At 41.1% G+C, this 24,712-nt stretch overlaps 1 protein-coding gene across 1 annotated transcript in view; it reads left to right on the forward strand.

Moving 5' to 3' along the window:
* LOC133621682 (uncharacterized) overlaps positions 1-24,712 on the forward strand; it is a 50,033-nt gene that overhangs the window by 10,990 nt on the left and 14,331 nt on the right. The window contains exons 7-8 of the mRNA XM_061983940.2: positions 5,294-5,459; positions 13,588-13,763. Of these exons, the coding sequence (XP_061839924.1) occupies positions 5,294-5,459; positions 13,588-13,757 (336 nt within the window). The 3' untranslated portion in view covers positions 13,758-13,763. The remainder of the gene's footprint in view (positions 1-5,293; positions 5,460-13,587; positions 13,764-24,712) is intronic.

The following is a 24,712-nucleotide window of genomic DNA, read 5'->3' on the forward strand; positions in this document are numbered from 1 at the left end:
AAGTTATATCATGCATGTGTTTATCCATCCATCCATCCATTTTCTACCGCTTATTCCTTTCGGGGTCGCAGGGGGCGCTGGAGCTTATCTCAGCTACAATCGGGCGGAAGGCGGGGTACACCCTGGACAAGTCGCCACCTCATCACAGTGCATGTGTTTAATAATAATAAATAAAGATAAATTATAATGATCTATAATAATAATGAATTGAAATCGCTAATAATGTTGAAAGCCGAAGAGTAGTTTTGTAGTTGTATATGCAATCTTCATACCTTTTTTTTAAAGTGGTGTCATTCATTTTGTATGTGTGTGATCAGCTCAGTGGTATTTAATAGCAATATGAATCTTACAACAATTCCCAATTCCATTTGAACTCGATTTTTGTGTTAACATTTCGATTTTAGAATAAATTCTTGATTCAAACTGTTTCTCGCAATATTTTATTTTTATATAAATGATAATAAAACCTTTTTAAGAACAGGTTACAGGTTAAAAAGGTTCCTCTTGGCTGCTGACATATGCACAGAGATGGCCTAAAGAGCGTCTTGCTAAAAATGGATTTTTGAACATTTAGAATCGATTCTGAACTCTAATAAATAAGATTCGGATGTGAATTAATTTTTTTCCGGCACCCCTCGCATTGAAGTCCATGGGGTCTATTTTGGGGCACATTGATTTGTTGAACCAATTCCACCTGTGGCCAACTCTTGGACTAGGTTACTACATTACACACCATTGTATTTATTCCTGGAACTTTTTTGACCTTGTTTTAAATATTGCTATATGCAAGGTGGTGATTATAATGAATTACAGGCAAGAGAAATTATCGTTTTATATGACCAGTACGTTGCATGCACATAGAACAAGCATATGGTGGGAATTGACTACAAAGATTCGCCTTTTTTGTGTTTCTATTGTCCAATGTGTTGTTTATTAATTGTAGGAAAAAGTGCTCACATTAGTTTAGTGCTAATTTTGTTGACTTAAAAATGTGTTATCGTCAACAACCTATTTTCCCTTGACTAAAATGGGACGATAACGACTGAAAACAAAATCACGTTGACTAAAACAATGATGAAATTAATTGGCAATTTACTCAACCAATTAAAACGAGACGAAAATGTTGACATAGACAAAATCCAATCATCTTTATTTCGCCTTGTAGTGAGTGGGACCAAATATCCAATCAGAACTGCATGTGGGAAAGGGGAGGGTGGAAAAGCACAAGGGGTATCCAATCAGAACAAACGTCTTTCAAAGCCACACTGTTTTGATTTTTCACCTGAAAAAACAAAAATCAATACAAGACATCAATACATACATACATACATACATACAGGAAAGACAGAGAAGAGACAACATATGGACGCACTTTACCTTTGCCGCAGTAGACACAAAAACAACTTGTAAGCCCCGTGGCTTGCTATTCTTCGGCAAAAATACAACAAACTTGCAGCGCCATCTGCAGGCTAATCATCTAGACCAGTGTTTTTCAACCACTGTGCCGTGGACTAGTGTCATGAGATACAGTCTGGAGTGCCATGGGAGATTATCTAATTTCACCTATTTGGGTAAAAAAATGTTTTGCAAACCAGTAATTAGAATCTGCAAATTATGTGTTGTTGTTGTTGTGTGTCAGTGCTGTCTAGAGGTCGGCAGAGTAACCGTGTAATACTCTTCCATATCAGTAGGTGGCAGCCGGTAGCTAATTGCTTAGTAGATGTCGGAAACAGCTGGGGGCAGTGCGCAGGTAAAAAGGTATCTAATGCTTAAACCAAAAATAAACAAAAGGTGAGTGCCCCTACGAAAAGGCATTGAAGCTTAGGGAAGGCTATGCAGAACGAAACTAAAACTGAACTGGCTGCAAAGTAAACAAAAACAGAATGTTGGACGACAGCAAAGACTTACTGTGGAGCAAAGACGACGTACACAAAGTACATCCGAACATGACATTACAATCAACAATGTCCCCACAAAGAAGGACAAAAACAACTTAAATAGTCTTGATTGCTATAAAACAGAGCGGGTGCGGAGAATAGCGCTCAAGGAAGACATGAAACTGCGACAGGAAAATACCAACAAAACCGGAAAGTCACCAAAATAGGAGCACAAGACAAGAACTAAAACACTACACACAGGAAAACACCAAAAAATTCAAAATAAATCACGGCGTGATGTGACAGGTGGTGACAGTACACATACTTTGAGACAAGAGCTATATTGGTGCATGGTTGGTTATGGTTTACAGTCATATCCAACAATTGCGACAACGACTTTTTACTGTCAACTGAGTTTAGTTTTTTAATGATTTCTGCTGGTGGTGTGCCACTGCATTTTTTTCACCACAAAAAATGTGCCTTGGCTCAAAAAAGGTTGAAAAACACTGATCTAGACATCTACGCAACAGTAAATAGGCCGAGGCTAATATTTCAAAATGAGTCATACTGTACTGAACTACTGGTACTGTTGATTACGGTAGAGCAGAAGCATGACTGCTTACTCTTCCACATGTCCGAAAATAAATACTTAAAACAAACTACTTGTGTATTAGACCATAATGCCGCAAGCATATACCTTTACAGTTCACTTTATTCCATGTTCAGCTAATGTTCTGGTCAGATAGTAATTGCACAACTTGACAACCCAAAAGATCGGAATTGTCATTTTTCAAACTAACACACCAAGACAGACAGCTTTGTGAGATATACATACACACACAAACATAAGTATATATATATATATATATATATATATATATATATATATATATATATATTGTATGTATGTATTAGTGTTGTCCCAATACCAATATTTTGGTACCGGTACCAAAATTATTTAGATACTTTTCGGTACTTTTCTAAATAAAGGGGACCACAAAAAATTGCATTATTGGCTTTATTTTTAACAAAATATCTTAGGGTACATTAAACATGTGTTTCTTATTGCAAGCTTGTCCTTAAATAAAATAGTGAACATACAAGACAACTTGTCTTTTATTAGTAAGTAAGCAAACAAAGGCTCCTGATTTAAATGCTGATGTATGCAGTAACATATTGTGTCATTTATCATTCTATTATTTTGTCAACATTATTATTTAACACTTATTCTTCTGTGGTTTGATACTTTACACTAGTTTTGGATGATACCACAAATTTGGGTATCAATCCGATACCGAGTCGTTACAGGATCATACATTGGTAATATTCAAAGTCCTCATGTGTCTAGGGACATATTTCCTCAGTTTATAAACATAATATACATTTAAAAAAAACGAAAGAAGATGTTCTGATGCCAAAAAATATCGACGTAATCATAGTAGTATCCACTAGAAACGCTACTGTACTTGGCATCATTACAGTGGATGTTAGGTGTAGACCCATCAATGGCGTTTGTTTACATTTTGACGCCGGTGAGCTACAGTGTGTAGTGAAGCATGTTTAGCTATTCCTCGTCCTGCAGGGATGATACTTGTAAGAAACTTACTTTATTTGTCACCATGGAGGCGAGGATTAGTGATTTAGAAGTAGCTAAAACACTGCCGACTGGGGCAGGACATTAGCTGCTAGCTAGCTAGCCATATCTTAAAGCACCTCTTCTGGTGGGCATTTCAGTGTTATAACTTCACCTTTATCGTTAGTTTTTAAGCCAAAATGCGTCCGTTCTCCCTTTTCTGTCTACACACTGTGTCTGCTTGTAAGTACTCTGTGATTGTGCACTGCCGAACATGCTCCTCTGCTCGTAAACTAGCAATGACGACGACGAAGTGCGGGGGGATGGTGGACCGGTACTTTTCAAAAGCGGTATAGTACCGAATATGATTCATTAGTATCGCGGTACTATACTAATAGTGGTATACCGTACAACCCTAGTATGTATGTATGTATGTATGTATGTATGTATGTATGTATGTTATACATATGTATGTATGTATGTATGCATGTTGTATGTATGTATATTGTAGGTCGTATGTATGCTCTATGTATGTATGTTATATGTATGTATGTTACAGTACATGTATGTATGTTATACAGTATGTATGTATGTTATATGTATGTACAAACCCCGTTTCCATATGAGTTGGGAAATTGTGTTAGATGTAAAAATAAACAGAATACAATGATTTGCAAATCATTTTCAACTCATATTCAGTTGAATATGCTATAAAGACAACATATTTGATGTTCAAACTGATAAACTTTTTTTTTTGCAAATAATCATTAACTTTAGAATTTGATGCCAGCAACACGTGACAAAGAAGTTGGGAAAGGTGGCAATAAATACTGATAAAGTTGAGGAATGCTCATCAAACACTTATTTGGAACATCCCAAAGGTGAACAGGCAAATTGGGAACAGCTGGGTGCCATGATTGGGTATAAAAGTAGATTCCATGAAATGCTCAGTCATTCACAAACAAGGATGGGGCGAGGGTCACCACTTTGTCAACAAATGCGTGAGCAAATTGTTGAACAGTTTAAGAAAAACCTTTCTCAACCAGCTATTGCCAGGAATTTAGGGATTTCACCATCTACGGTCCGTAATATCATCAAAGGGTTCAGAGAATCTGGATAAATCACTTCACGTAAGCAGCTAAGTCCGTGACCTTCGATCCCTCAGGCTGTACTGCATCAACAAGCGACATCAGTGTGTAAAGGATATCACCACATGGGCTCAGGAACACTTCAGAAACCCACTGTCAGTAACTACAATTTGCTCACGCATTTGTTGACAAAGTGGTGACCCTCGGCTCATCCTTGTTTGTGAATGACTGAGCATTTCATGGAATCTACTTTTATACCCAATCATGGTACCCACCTGTTCCCAATTTGCCTGTTCACCTGTGGGATGTTCCAAATAAGTGTTTGATGAGCATTCCTCAACTTTATCAGTATTTATTGCCACCTTTCCCAACTTCTTTGTCACGTGTTGCTGGCATCAAATTCTAAAGTTAATGATTATTTGCAACAAAAAAAATGTTTATTAGTTTGAACATCTAATATGTTGTCTTTGTAGCATATTCAACTGAATATGGGTTAAAAATTATTTGCAAATCATTGTATTCCGCTTATATTTACATCTAGCACAATTTCCCAACTCATATGGAAACGGGGTTTGTAAATAAAAAGCGCACACCAGACAGTCAGGCTGTGTCCAAGTACCGTTCATGGGAAGTTGACAACCTCAGAGGTTGGTGCCCCGCCAAGTCTTGTTTCGACATCAGATTCCCATGTGACGCACTACAGGCCTAATAATAGCAGGTAGATTTCATAACAATGCTGTCTTTGTTTCTTTTAGGAAAGGCCGTTTGCCTGCACAGAGTGTGGGAAAGCGTTCAAGCGCTCCTCCACCCTTTCCACTCATCTGCTCATCCATTCTGACACCCGGCCGTATGCATGCCAGTACTGCAGTAAACGGTTCCACCAGAAGTCGGACATGAAGAAACACACCTTCATACACACTGGTGGGTCTCTGTTGGCTTTGTGTGTGTGTGTTCATTGCTCCTCATAATAACCCATTCTCAGCAACTGTGCTATTTTCCACGTTCCCAAAAATTCCCAAATTTTCCGCTTCTCCGTAACATCAATTCTCTATTAAAAAGTCTTACTATATCCACATTAACCGATTTCAACCGTTCCAAAGCCGAAATGCTCTTGCTTATATGTGTGTTAAAAGTTAATAGGCTAACATTAGTATGCTAACTTACCACAGTGAATATTTTTAGCAAATTTTGCAGGAGTTAACATTTTAGTTCGGCTTGTCAAAATGCTCTTTGCTAATGTTAGTTAGCTAACATGCTAACGTTAGCATCTTAGCATGCTTTAAGTAGCATGCTAACTCAGTATACTAACATTTTTTAGCTAATTTTGCAAGAGTACACCTCAGAGTAGGGATGGGTACCTTTCGCTTTTAAACCGACGGCATACCAATTCCCAGTAATTGAAAATCGTTGAACGTTACATTTGCGCGTCCAGTGATTAGATACTCATCGGGGCCGTGAGCGGATGAATTTGAGAAAACATAGAGTTGAGAGACAGTTGCAATAGCCAATCAGATCACAAGTTGATGACAGTAGCCTATCTAAGTAGCCTGATGTTAACGAGACTGTGATTGGATATTCACTTGTCATTCCAAAGTGATTATCCATTCACAAGTTTCAGTTTAGCAGGAAGCAGGAAGTGTTGCGCCGTGGTAAAACCGGGATAGCAGAGAAGGAGAACAAAACGTTGATTAGGTGGCAGATAAATATTTGCGAGGCCATTTTCAAGAAAGATATTTAAAGCATACTTGCCAACCCTCCCGGATTTTCCGGGAGACTCCCGAAATTCAGCGTCTCTCCCGAAAACCTCCCGGGACAAATTTTCTCCCGAAAATCTCCCGAAATTCAGGCGGAGCTGGAGGCCACGCCCCCTCCAGCTCCATGCGGACCTGAGTCCGCTTTCCCACAATATAAAGAACATCTACAGTAAAGCAGTCTGTCTACCGTAAACAGCAATGTTGTGACACTCTTAAACAGGACAATACTGCCATCTAGTGCATTTGATGAAAGCACTTTTGTGCGTGCCACAAAGCAATGCATAATCAGAGAGGGTGTTCAGCATGGTTAGAAAGATAGTGACAAGAGAATAGAACAAGGATGGACAATTCAACCCTTAACTCAACAATGAGTAGATGAGTGTTATGTGTGTGTATATGTGTCAATAAATGAACACTGAAATTCAAGTATTTCTTATATATATATATATATATATATATATATATATATATATATATATATATATATATATATATATCCATCCATCCATCCATCCATCCAGCCATCCATCCATCCATTTACTACCGCTTATTCCCTTCGGGGTCGCGGGGATATATATATATGTGTATATATATATATATATTTATATATATATATATATATATATATATATATATATATATATATATATATATATATATATATATATATATGAAATACTTGACTTGGTGAATTCTAGCTGTAAATATACTCCACCCCTCTTAACCACGCCCCCAACCGCGCCCCCAACCACGCCCCCGCCCCAACCACGCCCCCCGCACCCACCCCCCACCTCCCGAAATTGGAGGTCTCAAGGTTGGCAAGTATGATTTAAAGAGAAACTACATCTTGGGAGACTATGTCGGCCAACCCCAGAAGCTAGTTCAACTGTTCTGGCGATGAAATGCTCGCCATTTCCACTCAAAACCGACGATGAGGGGTACCACTGGCTTATATATTTTTTCACCTTCAATGTTTTTTGCAATTTTAATTTTGACAGTAGCACATTGGATATGTTTTAATTGCTGATGCGTTTTAATTGTTTTTTAAATGCTCCAGAAAATAACCTGTTTTGTACAATGTTGAGGTGATTCAATGCCGAGTAGGGCGTAAATGTGTTTCTGTATAGTATTTCTCCAGCAATGGTCATGTGGTGACATCAATTATGGTATTTTGAGAGGTAATTTTTGAAGTCGTACATCACTGAAGTCCTAGGTGGGAAACGCACGGCCCGCCACTATCTAAATAATAGCCGTTCTATAGTGGGAACATTATTTGATATTTAACCCTTGTGTGGTGTTCGGGTCTGGGGGACACGTTTTTGATTTTTATTAAAAGAAAAATGATACAATTAATTAATTTTTCAAACTGAGACTCACTGGCTTTGGCTCATTTTCTGTGAAGAACATAGATCTGTCATGATCCGTTACCCGGATCATGGCATGAATTATGTTGGTTATGTTTCTGGTTTTAGTCGGTTTCCTGGGTGCACCCTCTTTCCCTGTTTACTGCTGGTTTCCATGGGCACTGATTCTCCTCACCTGTCTTAGTTTTGGCAATTAGTGTTTCCACCAGGTGTTTTGGCTAATCACTCCCCTTTATAGTTTCCTGTCACCCAGCAGTAAGTGCTGGGTCAATGTTTGCTTCATGCAACATTTACGTTTCCCCTGGTTTTCTCCTCATAGTAAGTTTGTGCACGCTAGCATTCCTTGTTTATCACCCTTGGTGACATTTTGGTTTTTGCTTAGCTCCACGCTTGCTAGCGTCCTCAGTTTTGTATTTTTGTCCTGCCTTTTATTTATTAAATATACTTAAAATCTTACCTGCACTCCGCTCCTACTTGTCTCCTGCCTTGGAAGGAACACAACAATCGCAACCATGCGTCCGAGACGTAACAGATTGACCCAGCCAGACGAAGTGTTCCTGTCCAACAAAGACAAGCAAAACATCCTCCTGGAGCTCAGAGCGGACACACAGCCATGGGAAGACGAGGACGAAGCCGAGCTGTCCGAGGAAGACCTTCCGGCCGATGCCATGGTAGCATGGGGGCAGCTTATGGCGAAGTTGTCGGAAGCAGAGACCCGCTTCCTCCCCCACTCTCAAGCCACCCGGACGTCGTCCACCCCACCTGGTACGCGAAGGCTCCGGCAGCGGGCCAGCTCAGCGCAGGCGCAGAAGGGGTACAACACGGACACTTTGCCCTCAACATTGTCTGCCAGGCTCTTCCCGTGCGGCTTCTCCTCCCCTCAGACACCACCTGCTGGCAACTGTCCGGAAAGGCGCCAGTGGCGCACGCACACAAAGCCAGCTTCCAGGCTTCCTAGAGCCCACCCACCCGTGCCCTCTGCTCCCGCCGAACTCTCACAAGCGCTCCCCCCACCAGCTCCATCTAGCATCTGGAATCTGCTTCCTGAGGGGGGGGCCAGTGCTGGTAGCGTGTCAGCGAGACAAGCAGACCTCATTCCACTGAGGATGCTGCCTGCCTCTCCTCCAGCGGGGGCGCTGTCTGCTTCGGCCCCACTTCCTGCTCCGTCTCCTCTGTCTGCTGTACCACATGCTGCTCGGTCTTCTCCACTTCCTGTTCCAGCCCAGTCATCTTCTGGGAAAAACCTTGAAGAATACAGTCCGGCTTGGGTGGATGAGTGGTACCGCAAGGTACTTATTGAACTGCAACTGGAGGAACAATCCCAATCAGCAGAGAACACTCCGCCCACTCCTCTTTCTCCTCCCACGCCGACAGCCCGGATGCCTGCCACTCTGACGCCACCATCAACCCTGGTGGTCCTGCAAACGCCATCCTCTCCACCTCCTGCTCCAGCGCTGCAAAGCACAAGAGACCCCGCAGAGACCGACCCAGTAAAAAGGGCATTACACCAACACTCCAAACAACTTGGACAACAGGAGGAACAGTTTGGCGTTCTTGGGGCTTGCGTCAACGCCATAGCGGAACGCCAAGACGCCCGCCTTGGTGCTTTGGAGAGACAGATGGGAAGTATACTCTCCGCACTGCAGGTGATGATTCCCCCTACGGCCAACACAGCAGTCCAGCTCAGACATCCACCACCCGCAGATACTCCGTTGCCTGATTCGCCTCTGGCTCCGCCCACGCCGGCAGACGAGCCGCCTGCTCCGCCTCTGGCTCCGCCCACGCCGACAGATGAGACGCCTGCTCCGCCCACGCCGACAGACGAGCCGCCTGCTCCGCCTCTGGCTCCGCCCACGCCGACAGACGAGCCGCCTGCTCCGCCCACGCCGACAGACGAGCCGCCTGCTCCGCCTCTGGCTCCGCCCACGCCGACAGAGACGACGCCTCCTGCTTCCACGGCGACGACGCTTCCTGTTTCCACGGCGACGACGCCTCCTGTTTCCACGGCGACGACGCCTCCTGTTTACACGGCGACGACGCTTCCTGTTTCCACGGCGACGACGCTTCCTGTTACCACGGCGACGACGCCTCCCGCGCCTGCCTCGCCTACGACGTACCCACCTCGTGTCCGGCGGGCCGCAGCACGGCGCCGCCCACCTCCTCGTGTCCGGCGGGCCGCACCTCGGCGCCGCCCACCTCCTCTTGTCCGGCGGGCCGCACCTCGGCGCCGCCCACCTCCTCTTTTCCGGCGGGCCGCACCACGGCGCCGCCCACCTCCTCGTGTCCGGCGGGCCGCACCTCGGCGCCGCCCACCTCCTCTTGTCCGGCGGGCCGCACCACGGCGCCGCCCACCTTGTCGTTTCTGGACTTTTCATGGACGCTTTTGGCGCCAACAGCAGCGACGCCCCAGACTTTGGTACAGGACTCAAAGACTGCTGAGGTTCTGGCGCCAGTCTCGTCCGCCTCCTCAACGGCCACAGACATGGCCGTTCCGAGGTCGCCCGCCTCGACGATTGCGGCGACAATCCACCCGCCGCCGCCACCTGACTTGTCCCCGGTGGCTTCGGGGACACGTGGTCTGGCGGCCCACCACCAAGTCCTCCCTCCACCCTCCCGTGACTTTTGACTTTCTGGGGTTTTTTTTGTTGGGGAGGGGTTTCTAGTTTGGGACGTCTGGGATCCGTCCCTTAAGGGGGGGGTTATGTCATGATCCGTTACCCGGATCATGGCATGAATTATGTTGGTTATGTTTCTGGTTTTAGTCGGTTTCCTGGGTGCACCCTTTTTCCCTTTTTACTGCTGGTCTCCATGGGCACTGATTCTCCTCACCTGTCTTAGTTTTGGCAATTAGTGTTTCCACCAGGTGTTTTGGCTAATCACTCCCCTTTATAGTTTCCTGTCACCCAGCAGTCAATCAATCAATCAATCTTTATTTATATAGCCCTAAATCACAAGTGTCTCAAAGGGCTGCACAAGCCACAACGACATCCTCGGTACAAAGCCCACATACGGGCAAGGAAAAACTCACCCCAGTGGGACGTCGATGTGAATGACTATGCGAAACCTTGGAGAGGACCGCATATGTGGGTAACCCCCCCCTCTAGGGGAGACCGAAAGCAATGGATGTCGAGTGGGTCTGACATAATATTGTGAGAGTCCAGTCCATAGTGGATCCAACATAATAGTAAGAGTCCAGTCCATAGTGGGGCCAGCAGGACACCATCCCGAGCGGAGACGGGTCAGCAGTGCAGAGATGTTCCCTGCCGATGCACAGGCGAGCGGTCCACCCCGGGTCCCGACTCTGGACAGCCAGCACTTCATCCATGGCCACCGGACCTGTGCCCCCCCCCCCCCCCCCCCCCCCCCCCTCAAGGAAAAGGGGAGCAGAGGAGAAAAGAAAAGAAACGGCAGATCAACTGGTCTAACAGGGGGGCTATTTAAAGGCTAGAGTATACAAATGAGTTTTAAGATGGGACTTAAATGCTTCTACTGAGGTAGCATCTCTAATTGTTACCGGGAGGGCATTCCATAGTACTGGAGCCCGAATAGAAAACGCTCTATAGCCCGCAGACTTTTTTTGGGCTCTGGGAATCACTAATAAGCCGGAGTTCTTTGAACGCAGATTTCTTGCCGGGACATATGGTACAATGTAATCGACAAGATAGGACGGAGCTAGACCGTGTAGTATTTTATACGTAAGTAGTAAAACCTTAAAGTCACATCTTAAGTGCACAGGAAGCCAGTGCAGGTGAGCCAGTATAGGCGTAATATGATCAAACTTTCTTGTTCTTGTCAAAAGTCTAGCAGCCGCATTTTGTACCAACTGTAATTTTTTAATGCTAGACATAGGGAGCCCCGAAAATAATACGTTACAATAGTCGAGACGAGACGTAACGAACGCATGAATAATGATCTCAGCGTCGCTAGTGGATAAAATAGAACGAATTTTAGCGATATTACGGAGATGAAAGAAGGCCGTTTTAGTAACACTCTTAATGTGTGACTCAAACGAGAGAGTTGGGTCGAAGATAATACCCAGATTCTTTACTGATTCGCCTTGTGTAATTGTTTGGTTGTCAAATGTTAAGGTGGTATTATTAAATAAATGTCGGTGTTTAGCAGGACCGATAATCAGCATTTCCGTTTTCTTGGCGTTGAGTTGCAAGAAGTTAGCGGACATCCATTGTTTAATTTCATTAAGACACGCCTCCAGCTGACTACAATCCGGCGTGTTGGTCAGCTTTAGGGGCATGTAGAGTTGGGTGTCATCAGCATAACAATGAAAGCTAACACCGTATTTGCGTATGATGTCGCCTAGCGGCAGCATGTAAATACTAAAGAGTGCAGGGCCAAGAACCGAACCCTGAGGAACTCCGCACGTTACCTTAACATAGTCCGAGGTCACATTATTATGGGAGACGCATTGCATCCTGTCAGTAAGATAAGAGTTAAACCACGACAAAGCTAAGTCTGACATACCAATACGTGTTTTGATACGCTCTAATAAAATATTATGATCAACGGTATCGAAAGCAGCGCTAAGATCAAGAAGCAGCAACATAGATGACGCATCAGAATCCATCGTTAGCAGTAGATCATTAGTCATTTTTGCGAGGGCTGTCTCGCAAACATTGACCCAGCAGTAAGTGCTGGGTCAATGTTTGCTTCATGCAACATTTACGTTTCCCCTGGTTTTCTCCTCATAGTAAGTTTGTGCACGCTAGCATTCCTTGTTTATCACCCTTGGTGACATTTTGGTTTTTGCTTAGCTCCACGCTTGCTAGCGTCCTCAGTTTTGTATTTTTGTCCTGCCTTTTATTTATTAAATATACTTAAAATCTTACCTGCACTCCGCTCCTACTTGTCTCCTGCCTTGGAAGGAACACAACAATCGCAACCATGCGTCCAAGACGTAACAAGATCAGAATACATATTTAATGAACACACACCAAACACCCCACCTACACATTTCTATTACATATAAGATGTCCGGGTCTAATAGAAGTGTGGAAATTGATGTTCTGTGTACCACGCACACACACACACACACACACACACACACACACACACACACACACACACACACACACACACACAGCAGGCCTAGACAGGAGGAGGACCGAGTGTAGGTACACAGAACATCAGAGGGTCAAATGTGCGAGAAAATGAGAGCAGACAGTGTTGACAAACAATGTTGCAACCTTGTGTGGGAACAGCAGGTGCAGAAACACAAAAGAAGAATCCCTGTGGGATGCAGAAACTGGCAGAGAAATTTTCCGTGCGACGTTCATATTGTTGTTACTCAGCCAGCGTTTGTGGGTCTGATGGACCCGTTGCATTTTGTGACTTTTAATGCCTCACAATCAAACACTTTTATGTTAAAATACTGAACAGATGTTTATTGGGATAAGGTCAAATCTGTTCAGTATTCTAACATACATTACACAAGAGTTAAACTCTAAGGTGGCATTTTTTTCAATAGACACCGCTATCGAATTTTGCAACTTGTAGTTTTTTCCACAAAGCAGCTCATGTCGACAGAACACCGGCTATGTCTGCAACTGGATGTGACTTCATGCCCAATCCAGGTACCGCAACATTGCACCGTTAGATTTTAGGTGAATCAGTGCCCTGTAAAACCGCCGGGGTTCGATCTGTGCGCAAAAAAAAAAAAAAAAAAAAAAAAAAGCCCATCCTTCCCTCAGCCATTTAACTTGACATATGCTAACTGCTAACCTTTTTAGCACATTTTGCAGAAGTTAGCATTTCAGTTTGACTTTCAGCATCCACATGCAATTTCTCCCGAAATTGCATATTGTAGTTAATATTGTTACTGATAGTATCTCTGATTAACATAATCCATATTCATCTGCTTGGATTTTCGTCATTCTTAACTGTCCCCTTGTCCTGCGTGTTGTCTTTGTGTGCCAGGCGAGAAGCCCCACGTGTGTCACGTATGCGGGAAAGGCTTCAGCCAGAGCTCCAACCTCATCACCCACAGCCGCAAGCACAAAGGCGACTGGCCCTACCGCTGCCCTCGCTGCCTCTACAGCTTCCAGGACCGACGGAACTTGTGGCAGCACCAGTGTGCCCGCCGCTAACACAAGGTGAGCACCGTGTTCAAGAGCAGACAGTATTGTAGTTGCTAGCAACCAGAAAAGAGCGCAAAACATATTTCAGGCCCACTTAGTTAGCTGCCAAAGAGGGTTGCAGTAACAGAAATAATTTGGTAGCCTTTTGAATTAGTAATGTGCCGACTGATTGGCCACAGATCAGTATTGGATGATTTTCTCCAAAAAGTATGATGGCCTTTGCTCATTATTGCCATTTAATGCTGATCGCAAACGCTAATATTGTATTTATTTGTAGTGCTGTGGCCAACTAGCTAGCTGCTAATAGTGTGTTTCTATACAGTGTGGAGCTGCTCCCCTAAACTAATGATAATAACCTTCATTAAAGCAAACACTTTTTTTTCTTAGCATCTTAAGTACAAACCCCGTTTCCATATGAGTTGGGAAATTGTGTTAGATGTAAATATAAACGGAATACAATGATTTGCAAATCCCTTTCAACCCATATTCAATTGAATGCACTACAAAGACAAGATATTTGATGTTCAAACTCATAAACTTTATTTTTTATTTTGCAAATAATAAATAACTTAGAATTTCATGGCTGCAACACGTGCCAAAGTAGTTGGGAAAGGGCATGTTCACCACTGTGTTACATCACTTTTTCTTTTAACAACACTCAATAAACGATTGGGAACTGAGGAAACTAATTGTTGAAGCTTTGAAAGTGGAATTCTTTCCCAATCTTGTTTTATATAGTGCTTCAGTTGTTCAACAGTCCGGGGTCTCTGCAGTCATATTTTACGCTTCATAATGCGCCACACATTTTCGATGGGAGACAGGTTTGGACTGCAGGCGGGCCAGGAAAGCAACCGCACTCTTTTTTTTTACGAAGCCACGCTGTTGTAGCACGTGCTGAATGTGGCTTGGCATTGTCTTGCTGAAATAAGCAGGGGCGTCCATGAAGAAGACGGCGCTTAGATGGCAGCATATGTTGTTCCAAAACCTGTATGTACCTTTCAGCATTAATGGTGCCTTCACAGATGTGTAAGTTACCCATGTCTTGGGCACTAATGCACCCCCATGCCATCACAGATGCTGGCTTTTGAACTTTGCGTCGATAACAGTCTGGATGGTTCGCTTCCCCTTGGTACGGATGACACGATGTCGAATATTTCCAAAAACAATTTGAAATGTGGACTCGTCAGACCACAGAACACTTTTCCACTTTGCATGAGTCCATCTTAGATGATCTCGGGCCCAGAGAAGCCGGCGGCGTTTCTGGATGTTGTTGATAAATGGCTTTCGCTTTGCATAGTAGAGCTTTAACTTGCACTTACAGATGTAGCGACAAACTGTATTTAGTGACAGTGGTCTTCTGAAGTGTTCCTGAGCCCATGTGGTGATATCCTTTAGAGATTGATGTCGGTTTTTGATACAGTGCCGTCTGAGGGATCAAAGGTCACGGTCATTCAATGTTGGTTTCCGGCTATGCCGCTTACGTGGAGTGATTTCTCCAGATTTTCTGAACCTTTTGATGATATTATGGATCGTAGATGTTGAAATCCCTAAATTTCTTGCAATTGCACTTTGAGAAACGTTGTTCTTAAACTGTTTGACTATTTGCTCACGCAGTTGTGGACAAAAGGGTGTACCTCGCCCCATCCTTTCTTGTGAAAGACTGAGCATTTTTTGGGAAGCTGTTTTTATACCCAATCATGGCACCCACCTGTTCCCAATTAGCCTGCACACCTGTGGGATGTTCCAAATAAGTGTTTGATGAACATTCCTCAACTTTATCAGTATTTATTGCCACCTTTCCCAACTTCTTTGTCACGTGTTGCTGGCATCAAATTCTAAAGTTAATGATTATTTGCAAAAAAAATATATATTTATCAGTTTGAACATCAAATATGTTGTTGTCTTTGTAGCATATTCAACTGAATATGGGTTGAAAATTATTTGCAAATCACTGTATTCCGTCTATATTTACATCTAACACAATTTCCCAACTCATATGGAAACGGGGTTTGTATTACTAACAAGTATTAGGTAAGACAAAGCTAAACATGGTACAAACTAGGAATGGGCGGTATAGCCTAAAATCTATACATTAGGGGTGTCAAGAAAATACATTTTCAAATTAATTGTGATTTTTATTTGTAACGATTCATAATCAATTTAAAAAAAAAAAGGATTAAAAAAAAATACAATATATATATATATATATATATATATATATATATATATATATATATATATATATATATATATATATATATATATATATATATTTTATTTTTTATTTTTTAATCTGTCTTGTCCAGCCACTCAGGCAAATCATATTGTTGATGTATCGTATTTTTCATAGGGCGCACCGGATTAAAAGGCGCACTGCCAATGAGCAGGGTTCAGGTCTATTTTCATACAAAAGGGGTCATATTATTGATTTTTTTTCTAAATGTAAAACACTTCCTTGTGGTCTACATAACATGTAATGGTGGTCAAAATGTTGCATAGATTATGTTTTACAGATCATCTTCAAGCCGCTTTCTGACAGTCGCTTCAGGATGCGCCGTTTTGTGGTCGGTCTTATTTACGTGGCGGGACGGGAGTGGAAGAAGTGTCAAAAGATGGAGCTAACTGTTTAAATGACATTCAGACTTAAATCAATAACGGAGCAGCATCTTCTCATCCGTGGCTCAATAATGCAACAACAACGCCGGAAATGTGTCCCGTGAAAAAACGTCCGTACGGAACCCTCTTAACAACTAAAGTTCCATGGGTGAATTATGTAAACCCATTACAGTTTTTAGCGCTTTGATAGCTAGTCTACTGACAGATATAAGTAAGAACGTTACGCTACTTTATATTAGAAATGGCAACAGCGGAAGATGAATGCCACATAAGAAGGTAGAGAAAAAGAAGAAGCTTATGACCACAGCATCGGCACGGACTACGATGGCAGAAGCGCGCACGTTTTCAGGACTTATGCAGATCCCAAATACACATCAGCAGGTACCAGAAGGTAAGAAAAGTTGGTTTTGTGTAATATTGCGAAACAAAACGCCAGGTAATGTCTGTTAATAGGTGCCATTTTACGGTCCTTATACACGCACCATAATAATACTTGTATGTTTAATGCGCCGACGGTCCATCAAGCGGTGCGGCTTCATAGCTTACCAAAGTCGTACTAAAAACATTTTGACAGATTTTTGAGCGCCGTGTGTAATGTTCTATATTCTCAATGGAACATTTAAAGTTTTGGTGTTGTTTACTGGCGTCATCTTGCAGTTTACACGTATCTCTTATGTATGACTGCCATCTACTGGTCACACTTATCATTACACCATGTACCAAATAAAATAGCTTTGAGGTCGGTAAGCACAGCCAGAATTATGTCGTACATTTGGCGCACCGGGTTACAAGGCGCACTGTCGATTTTTGAGAAAAATAAAAGATTTTAGGTGCGCCTTATAGTCCAAAAATAACGGTACAGCTTTACTTTAGAAAAGAGAAGCCTGGAATTCTTCTGATTTAAATCCCTTAAAAGCCCTCCTGTGTCCAGGGGCTTATTTCCTGAGTTTGTAAACAATAACAAAAACAACAAAAGATTGTTTTGATGATAAAAAATATTGCTCTAACCACTGTAGTATTGACCAAGTATGATGATTTTATACCACCTGGTATCGTTACAGTTGATACTGGTTTTGATTCGCCCACCTTTGTTTACTTTCAAGAGTTCCCGCTTGCAGTTAGCATGTTCTCCTAAGGTGTGTAGTGTAGCATATTTAGCTATTCCTCGTCCTCCGGTGATAATGTTACGTGTAAAAAACTTTATTTGCCGCCGTGGAGGCGAGGATTGCGGACGTTGCACTGTGGAGGGATGTTCGGCGCTAGCAAGACTGCTACATTGCGTTTGCAGACACAGCTAGAATGTGTCATCAACATGCATTATCTCAATATAACGATATCATCTATCATATATATCGTCTATATCACACAATCCTATTACACACAGAGTACGAGCAAGCAAGGGCAGGCACGCTAAAAGCCAGGCGACCCGCTCATCTAGCTAGAAACAACAGAAGAAATAAGTGCTAAGTAAAGCTTAATGATAGAAAAAGTAAGCATTTATTAACAGGAAATAAACAAGTAGATTATAAATGTGAAGAGAGAGAGGATAATATAACAAATGTTGGTGTGTCAGCATTGTCGCGGTCAATACACGACATGTAAAAAGTTAAAGTTTAAGTACCACTGATAGTCACACACACACTAGGTGTGGTACCCTCTGTATTTGACCCATCCCCTTGGTCCACCCCCTGGGAGGTGAGGGGAGCAGTGAGCAGCAGCGGTAGCCGCGCTCGGGAACCATTTTGGTGATTTAACCCCCAATTCCAACCCTTGATGCTGAGTGCTAAGCAGGGAGGTAATGGGTCCCATTTTTATAGTCTTTTTATAGCCTAACCACAAGGCCACTGAGCAGGTGGCCTTGTGGGGGAGGGCAGATCGATGCATAAATTGGTGGTGTTGATACCAAGGGTGATATCAGTATGTGATCGATACTTGAGTGATTACAACAGTAGTTTTATTTTCCAAAATCATTTTTTGTCAATGTTTACAAATTCAGAGAATAATTCCCTCATCACCGAAGGATTTTGAGGGCACCACTTTGATAGTTTTTTATTTTGTTGAGTTATTGTGTACTATTGACTTTGTTTTGATCATACAATTATATGTATTAAAAGGGAACTATTGAATTATTGTGTTGATATTGTTGAACTCTGAATAGCACAATAAATATGGTTACATAAAAAATGTACATTTAATACATATGATGGGTATCGGAATCTCACCCAAAGATGATCGGCATCTGAATCGGCAGCATAAATCCCTGATCAGAACAGCCCTACTTTGAACCTATAGGCCGCCGCTCCTTTTTCACAGCAATCATTTTGACACAACAGTGAAAACGACAGAGATAATAAGCAGAAATAAACAAAATACAACACTTTGGGTATTTATTCAACGTAACCTTGATTCGGTACACATGCTCAAGGCCATATTCCATCATAAAACATTGAGGGAAGTTATAAAAAAAAAAAAAGCCATTTCCACCAAACTTTGGAAAGGGTTGACTCATGGGCCGAGAAAGAATCCATTCCAGTTTGGTGAGAATCTGTATAAAGAGAATGTTACAGGCAATGTATCATGACTGTTTGAGTCATCAAGGCATTAAAGGAACGATCTTCCCTTCATAACCGTTTAGCACACCCCGTCTGTTAGTCATCCTCCTTAAACCAGCAAATGGCCTGCTAACTAACAAACACAAATATATATTTTATCCACACATTTCTCTTTACAATTCAGCCTGAGGAAGTTCTGTGCTCTACGAGGTTCAATTATTGTTATATTTGTTCATTAATCAATAAACAACATCTTGTTATTTCTCAATGAACCTTTGAGCTGTTCTTCTCTTTCTTTAGTCTTCTTTTCATAAGGCAACCATCTAATTTTTTAGAAAAGTGTTGTTATAAAGTTCTAAAATGTGATCCTTCATGTTAAAAACGTTACATTGACTATTTTCTTGGCTCTAATTTCATCATAAATGTGTTTTAAATTGAGGATTTAGGCCTAAATAGTTTGAATCGTTTTAATTTGTTTTATCAGTTATTGGTTTTTTTTAGGTCAAAAATGTATTGTGTAGAGCAGGGGTGTCCAAACTTTTTCCACCGAGGGCCGCACACGGAAAGATTAAAGCATGTGGGGGCCATTTTGATATTTTTCATTTTCAAACCATAACAAAATATATGGATTTTTTAATATATTTTACCTTTAGGGGTCCCGGGGACCATAAAGGGTCTCAGTCATTAAAATGTTAAAAATAAGTCAGATTATTTATTTTTTTAATTATTTAACACTTACAGTAAATCACTATATCAACTTCAAGTTGATATAAAGTAATAAAAATAAAAATAAATGTTTTATTGCTTTTCTGTCAAAAACAACTTAATTTTTTTATATTAAAACTAAAATATGCAGTATTTAGTAATTATAGCCCTAAAAGATCAATATTGCAGGACACCATTGATTTTAATTATTTCATATTTTTGAGTAATCACAGTGAAAAGATAAATAAAAAATGACTAAATATATTTTGGATCCAAAAGGTGCCCCACTCATAAAGTGATACATTTTTATTAGGTTCTTCATTTACTTTCAACACTTAAGTTACGAGATCAACTTCAGATATATCTGTCGATTTTATGCTGGAACTATTATTTTGTTTGTTTTATGCGCTTTTGTCAAAGAAAACATTGATGTTTTTGTATGGCTACTACACAATATATGCAATATTTACCACATAAAACAGTTTAAAGTGAAATATTTGAAGTAATTGGAGCCCTGAAAATAATTCATTATAACATGGATTTTTTGTCATTATTTTTTTTTTTTTTGAGCAATGGCAAAAAAAGAAAAATGAAGAAAGACAAAAGAAAAAAAAAACAGCCTGCATGGCAACTTTTGTGTCAACATTGCAACTTTTTCTCGTTAGATTTCACCTCATTCCACTTTTTTTAATGTTCTTTTTTATTTTTACAATAACATTTCCAGAATGTGTGGCGGGCCTTATACAATTAGCTGCGGGCCGCAAATGGCCCCCGGGCTGCACTTTGGACACCCCTGTAGTAGAGGTACATTAAAATATTTAAATTGCATTGTTATTATTAAGTTTTTAAATATCTTGGAACCTGTCATCTCTTGTTTTTGTTATTATTCACCTATGTTTAGGTCTGTTACCAACACTTCTCACCTCCCTTGTTTACTTTCTTGTTGCTAGGAGGGCTGAATCTACACACCGGCATCTGTTTATTTGATTAGTGTTCCACCTGCTCCCGACACGAATCGTTCCCCGTTATATACCCGTCTGGCCGTTCACTTGGCACGGGTTCATTGTTCGTCATGGGCGACTGTTATGTTGTGTTCATGCTACGCTAAGTTAGCCTTGAGCTTCACCTGCGCTTTCCCAGCGGCGCGGTCTCTCTTCTTTTGTACTTTACCTTGATTCGGGATTAAAATGACTTTTCTTACATGTATGTTGCCTGCTGACCTTCCGCATTTTGGAATCACGCAACCATGACCACACCGTAATAACTAATAATAACAAAAAGCTTTGTCCTTAAATAACCTTACATTTATTTGGACCATAAATGCTTCTTTACCTTAACGGCGGATGGTTACGTAAAAGTCGGGATGAAACAATTAGCCGGTTTTACTATTAACCGTTATTTAAAACGTCAGCCTTATTCAATCGCAAAGGTTCCACTACACCGTGTGTTTCAATACTCCACTCTTGATAAACAGACTTTATGCTGATGCGTTTATTTCAACCTGCACGGAACCAAAACAAAGTTACACCAGCGGTGCATCTGCTTGTACTCAAGAGTCTTGCAAGTATGCTGCATTAGCTTAAAACTGACAGCAAGACAAAGCAGCAAACTGTTCTCACCTAAAAACAAGCTGAAGTCGGCAGTGTGGGAACATTTCGGGTACTTGAACAAGGAGTCATTAAAGACGATGGCTCACCCATTTGCTTAACCTGCCAAAAGAAAGTTGGGACGAGATGATCGAATACGTCCAATATGGTGCAGTTTTACACGCCAAAGTATAGGTAAGACCAGGCCCGGCCTTAACCAATCTGGCGCCCTAGGCAAGATTTTAGGTGGCGCCCCCCCACATCAGCAGTGAAGTGTATATACTCACAAGAAACCGAATAGCTTTGTCTTTGACCTTTTTTTTTACTTAAAGAAAGCAAATTAACAATCAGAATAGTTAACAAGATAAAAAAAAATGTTGTAACAAATAATATTTCTATTATATAGGCTTTACTTTGCATTTTAATTAACGTGGGATTATTTTTTGTATTTAGAAATAATAGTACCAACTTTTTTTTTTTTCTCTCCAACATTTGTGGCACTGGCGTGGCGCCCCCTGATGGACGGCGCCCTTAGCATTTGCCTATACGGCCTATGCCACGCGCCGGCCCTGGGTAAGACATATTAACTTAAATGATGTTAATGGAAAGCGTTGTCAGTTCAGTGTAAACTAAGAGCAACAGGTACTCCTGTCATCCAGTGACAGGACAACTTGCCGAGCACAGATTGAGGAATATAAATCAATGTATCGATCAATCGTTACACGCTTAATATATATATATATATATATATATATATGTATATATATATATATATATGTATATATATATATATATATAACATTTGTGTGTGTATGTATATCTCACAAAGCTGTCTTTCTTATTTTCTATTCTAATATCGATAAAATCGATCAATTCCCTTTTTAAACAATCTTTGATCGATACCTATCCCTTGGAAGGCAACCTTGCCGAACACAGATTGTTATACTATGTATTAGGGATGTCCCGATCCAGGTTTTTGCACTTCCGATCCGATACCGATGTTGTTTTTGCACTCCCGATCCGACACCGATACTGACCGATACTGGCCTATCCGAGCATGTATTAAAGTTTAAAGTTATTTAGCCTACTTAGTTGTCAGGATCATGTTGAAAAGGGTTTTAGTACTCTTGATACCAACTAGCCAGCTGAATTAGGTGAGTTTGAATAATACACAATGGTTGGTAACAAGAAACTGACCTGTTTATTCAAGGATAAACACAAAATAGACAAAATTATACATGACAAACAGAAATGGCATAGTTGAACTAGGGCTGGTCGATATGGCCTTTTTTTAATATTGCGATATTTTAAGGCCATATTGCGATACACGATATATATCTCAATATTTTGCCTTAGCCTTGAATGAACACTTGATGCATATAATCACAGCAGTATGATGATTCTATGTGTCTACATTAAAACATTCTTCTTCATACTGCATTAATATATGCTACTTTTAAACTTGCATGCAGAGAAGGAAATCACAACTAAAAAAATCACTATTTTTTTCCTACGGTGTTGATGTGGAAATGTTCGCCTCGGCATTTTGATGGTGTGGGTGTGTGGCACCGAATGGAGATAAGCGTCTCGACAGACGTTACAATATTTGAACAATGATGACGAAAACTGTTTTCTCTGTCGTGTCCGTGTGTCGAAAATTGTTATGCGCTTATTTTTTTATTTGATTTTGTGCGTGGCATATATTTGCCGTGCGCAGAGGACGCTTGAGCAGTGCGCAATTGCACAGGCGCGCACCTTAGAGGGAACGTTGCTCGCACGGCTCCGCTAGCATCACAGCTAACGTTAGCCATGCTGTTACCTCTCTGCTGGGAGAGGGCGTATACGTATGTGACGTATGACGTGACAGTATGTGACGTATGACGTGACAGTATGTGACGTATGACGTGACAGTATGTGACGTGTGTAAGAAGGTGCGCTTGCTGTCTGTGAGAAGGAGACACAGGAAAGAGTGAGAAGAGCCTGTCGTGTAATGCCAGCAGCTAAAAGCAACTGCGTGAGAATCCACAGACCTGTGGATGTGTTGAAGGTGTGCTGGAAAATGCGGAATGGAAATTAGGGAGCAGCAGAAAAGTGGAATGTATTATTTAAATCGGTGCGTTGGAAAACACGGACCGGAGTTTTTTTTTTAAACGGGATCTGGATCGTCATTTTCCCATGCCTTGCCGATACGCATTTTTTGGCAAATATCGGCGGCCGATCCGATCCAAATATCGGATCGGGACATCCCTACTATGTGTATATATATATATATATATATATATATATATATATATATGTATGTATATGTATGTGTATAATTTAGGAATACAAATCGATGTATTGATCAATCGTTACACCCCTAATATATATAATATATTTATATAAATATATATACGTATATATCTGTGCGTGTGTATGTGTTTGTATATGTACATATAGTATGTGTTTATATGTGTGTGTGTGTGTGTGTATATATATATATATATATATATATATACATACATATATATAATATTTTACTTAATTGAGCCTTATATTAGGTATAATTTGTTTCTAATGTGCATTACATTGTTATTGTCTTATTTTCTATCATTATGCTTTGGTGATCACAATGTATTGTTATATAGCTATGTCGTCTCCATGCCGACGGAGCTGTTGGATACTTCCCTGTTTTACCTGTAAAGTGTAGCTCATCAATCACACATCTCTTCATTGGTGAACCTTTGGCAACAGCGGGAACAAAAGATGCATACAGTACATATGTATATAGTCCAACTAAAGTGCCTTGGTTGATGTTAAAGAGATTATATGTATGTGTGTGTATATATATATATATATATATATTTATATATTTATATATATATATATATATATATATATATATATATATATATATATATATATATATATATATGTATGTATGCATATATATATATGCCCACATATACAGTGTATATATATGTATATATCAGAGGTGTGGACTCGAGTCACATGACTTGGACTCGAGTCAGACTCGAGTCATGAATTTGATGACTTTAGACTCGACTTGACAAAATGTAAAAAGACTTGCAACTCGACTTAGACTTTAACATCAATGACTTGTGACTTCACTTGGACTTGAGCCTTTTGAATTGACATGACTTGACATGACTTGCTACTTTCCCCAAAACCCAAAGATGAAAAAGTTATTCGGGAGCGCTCCGTATTTTTCATCGTGTACTTGTCTATCAGCGTTGCGTGTGTCAGCTGGTGTGGTCTCAGTACAACAGCCAATCAAATTAGATCTACTTTGTTTTCATCACACAGCATTCATCCAATCAAATTGCAGGACAACCAACGAAGAAGACATGTCCAAACCACACGCCAGTGAACAAAAAATGATACCTAAAATAATTTTGTTTGGGTATAAAAATTACGAGGTGGTCAACACAAAACGGTTTGCAGTATGCAACACATGCGGTTCGAAAATTACTGATGGAGAGGCAACAACTTCCAACTTCGTCCG

This window comes from Nerophis lumbriciformis, linkage group LG25, assembly GCF_033978685.3.
Source record: "Nerophis lumbriciformis linkage group LG25, RoL_Nlum_v2.1, whole genome shotgun sequence".
NCBI classification, from domain to species: Eukaryota; Metazoa; Chordata; class Actinopteri; order Syngnathiformes; family Syngnathidae; genus Nerophis; species Nerophis lumbriciformis.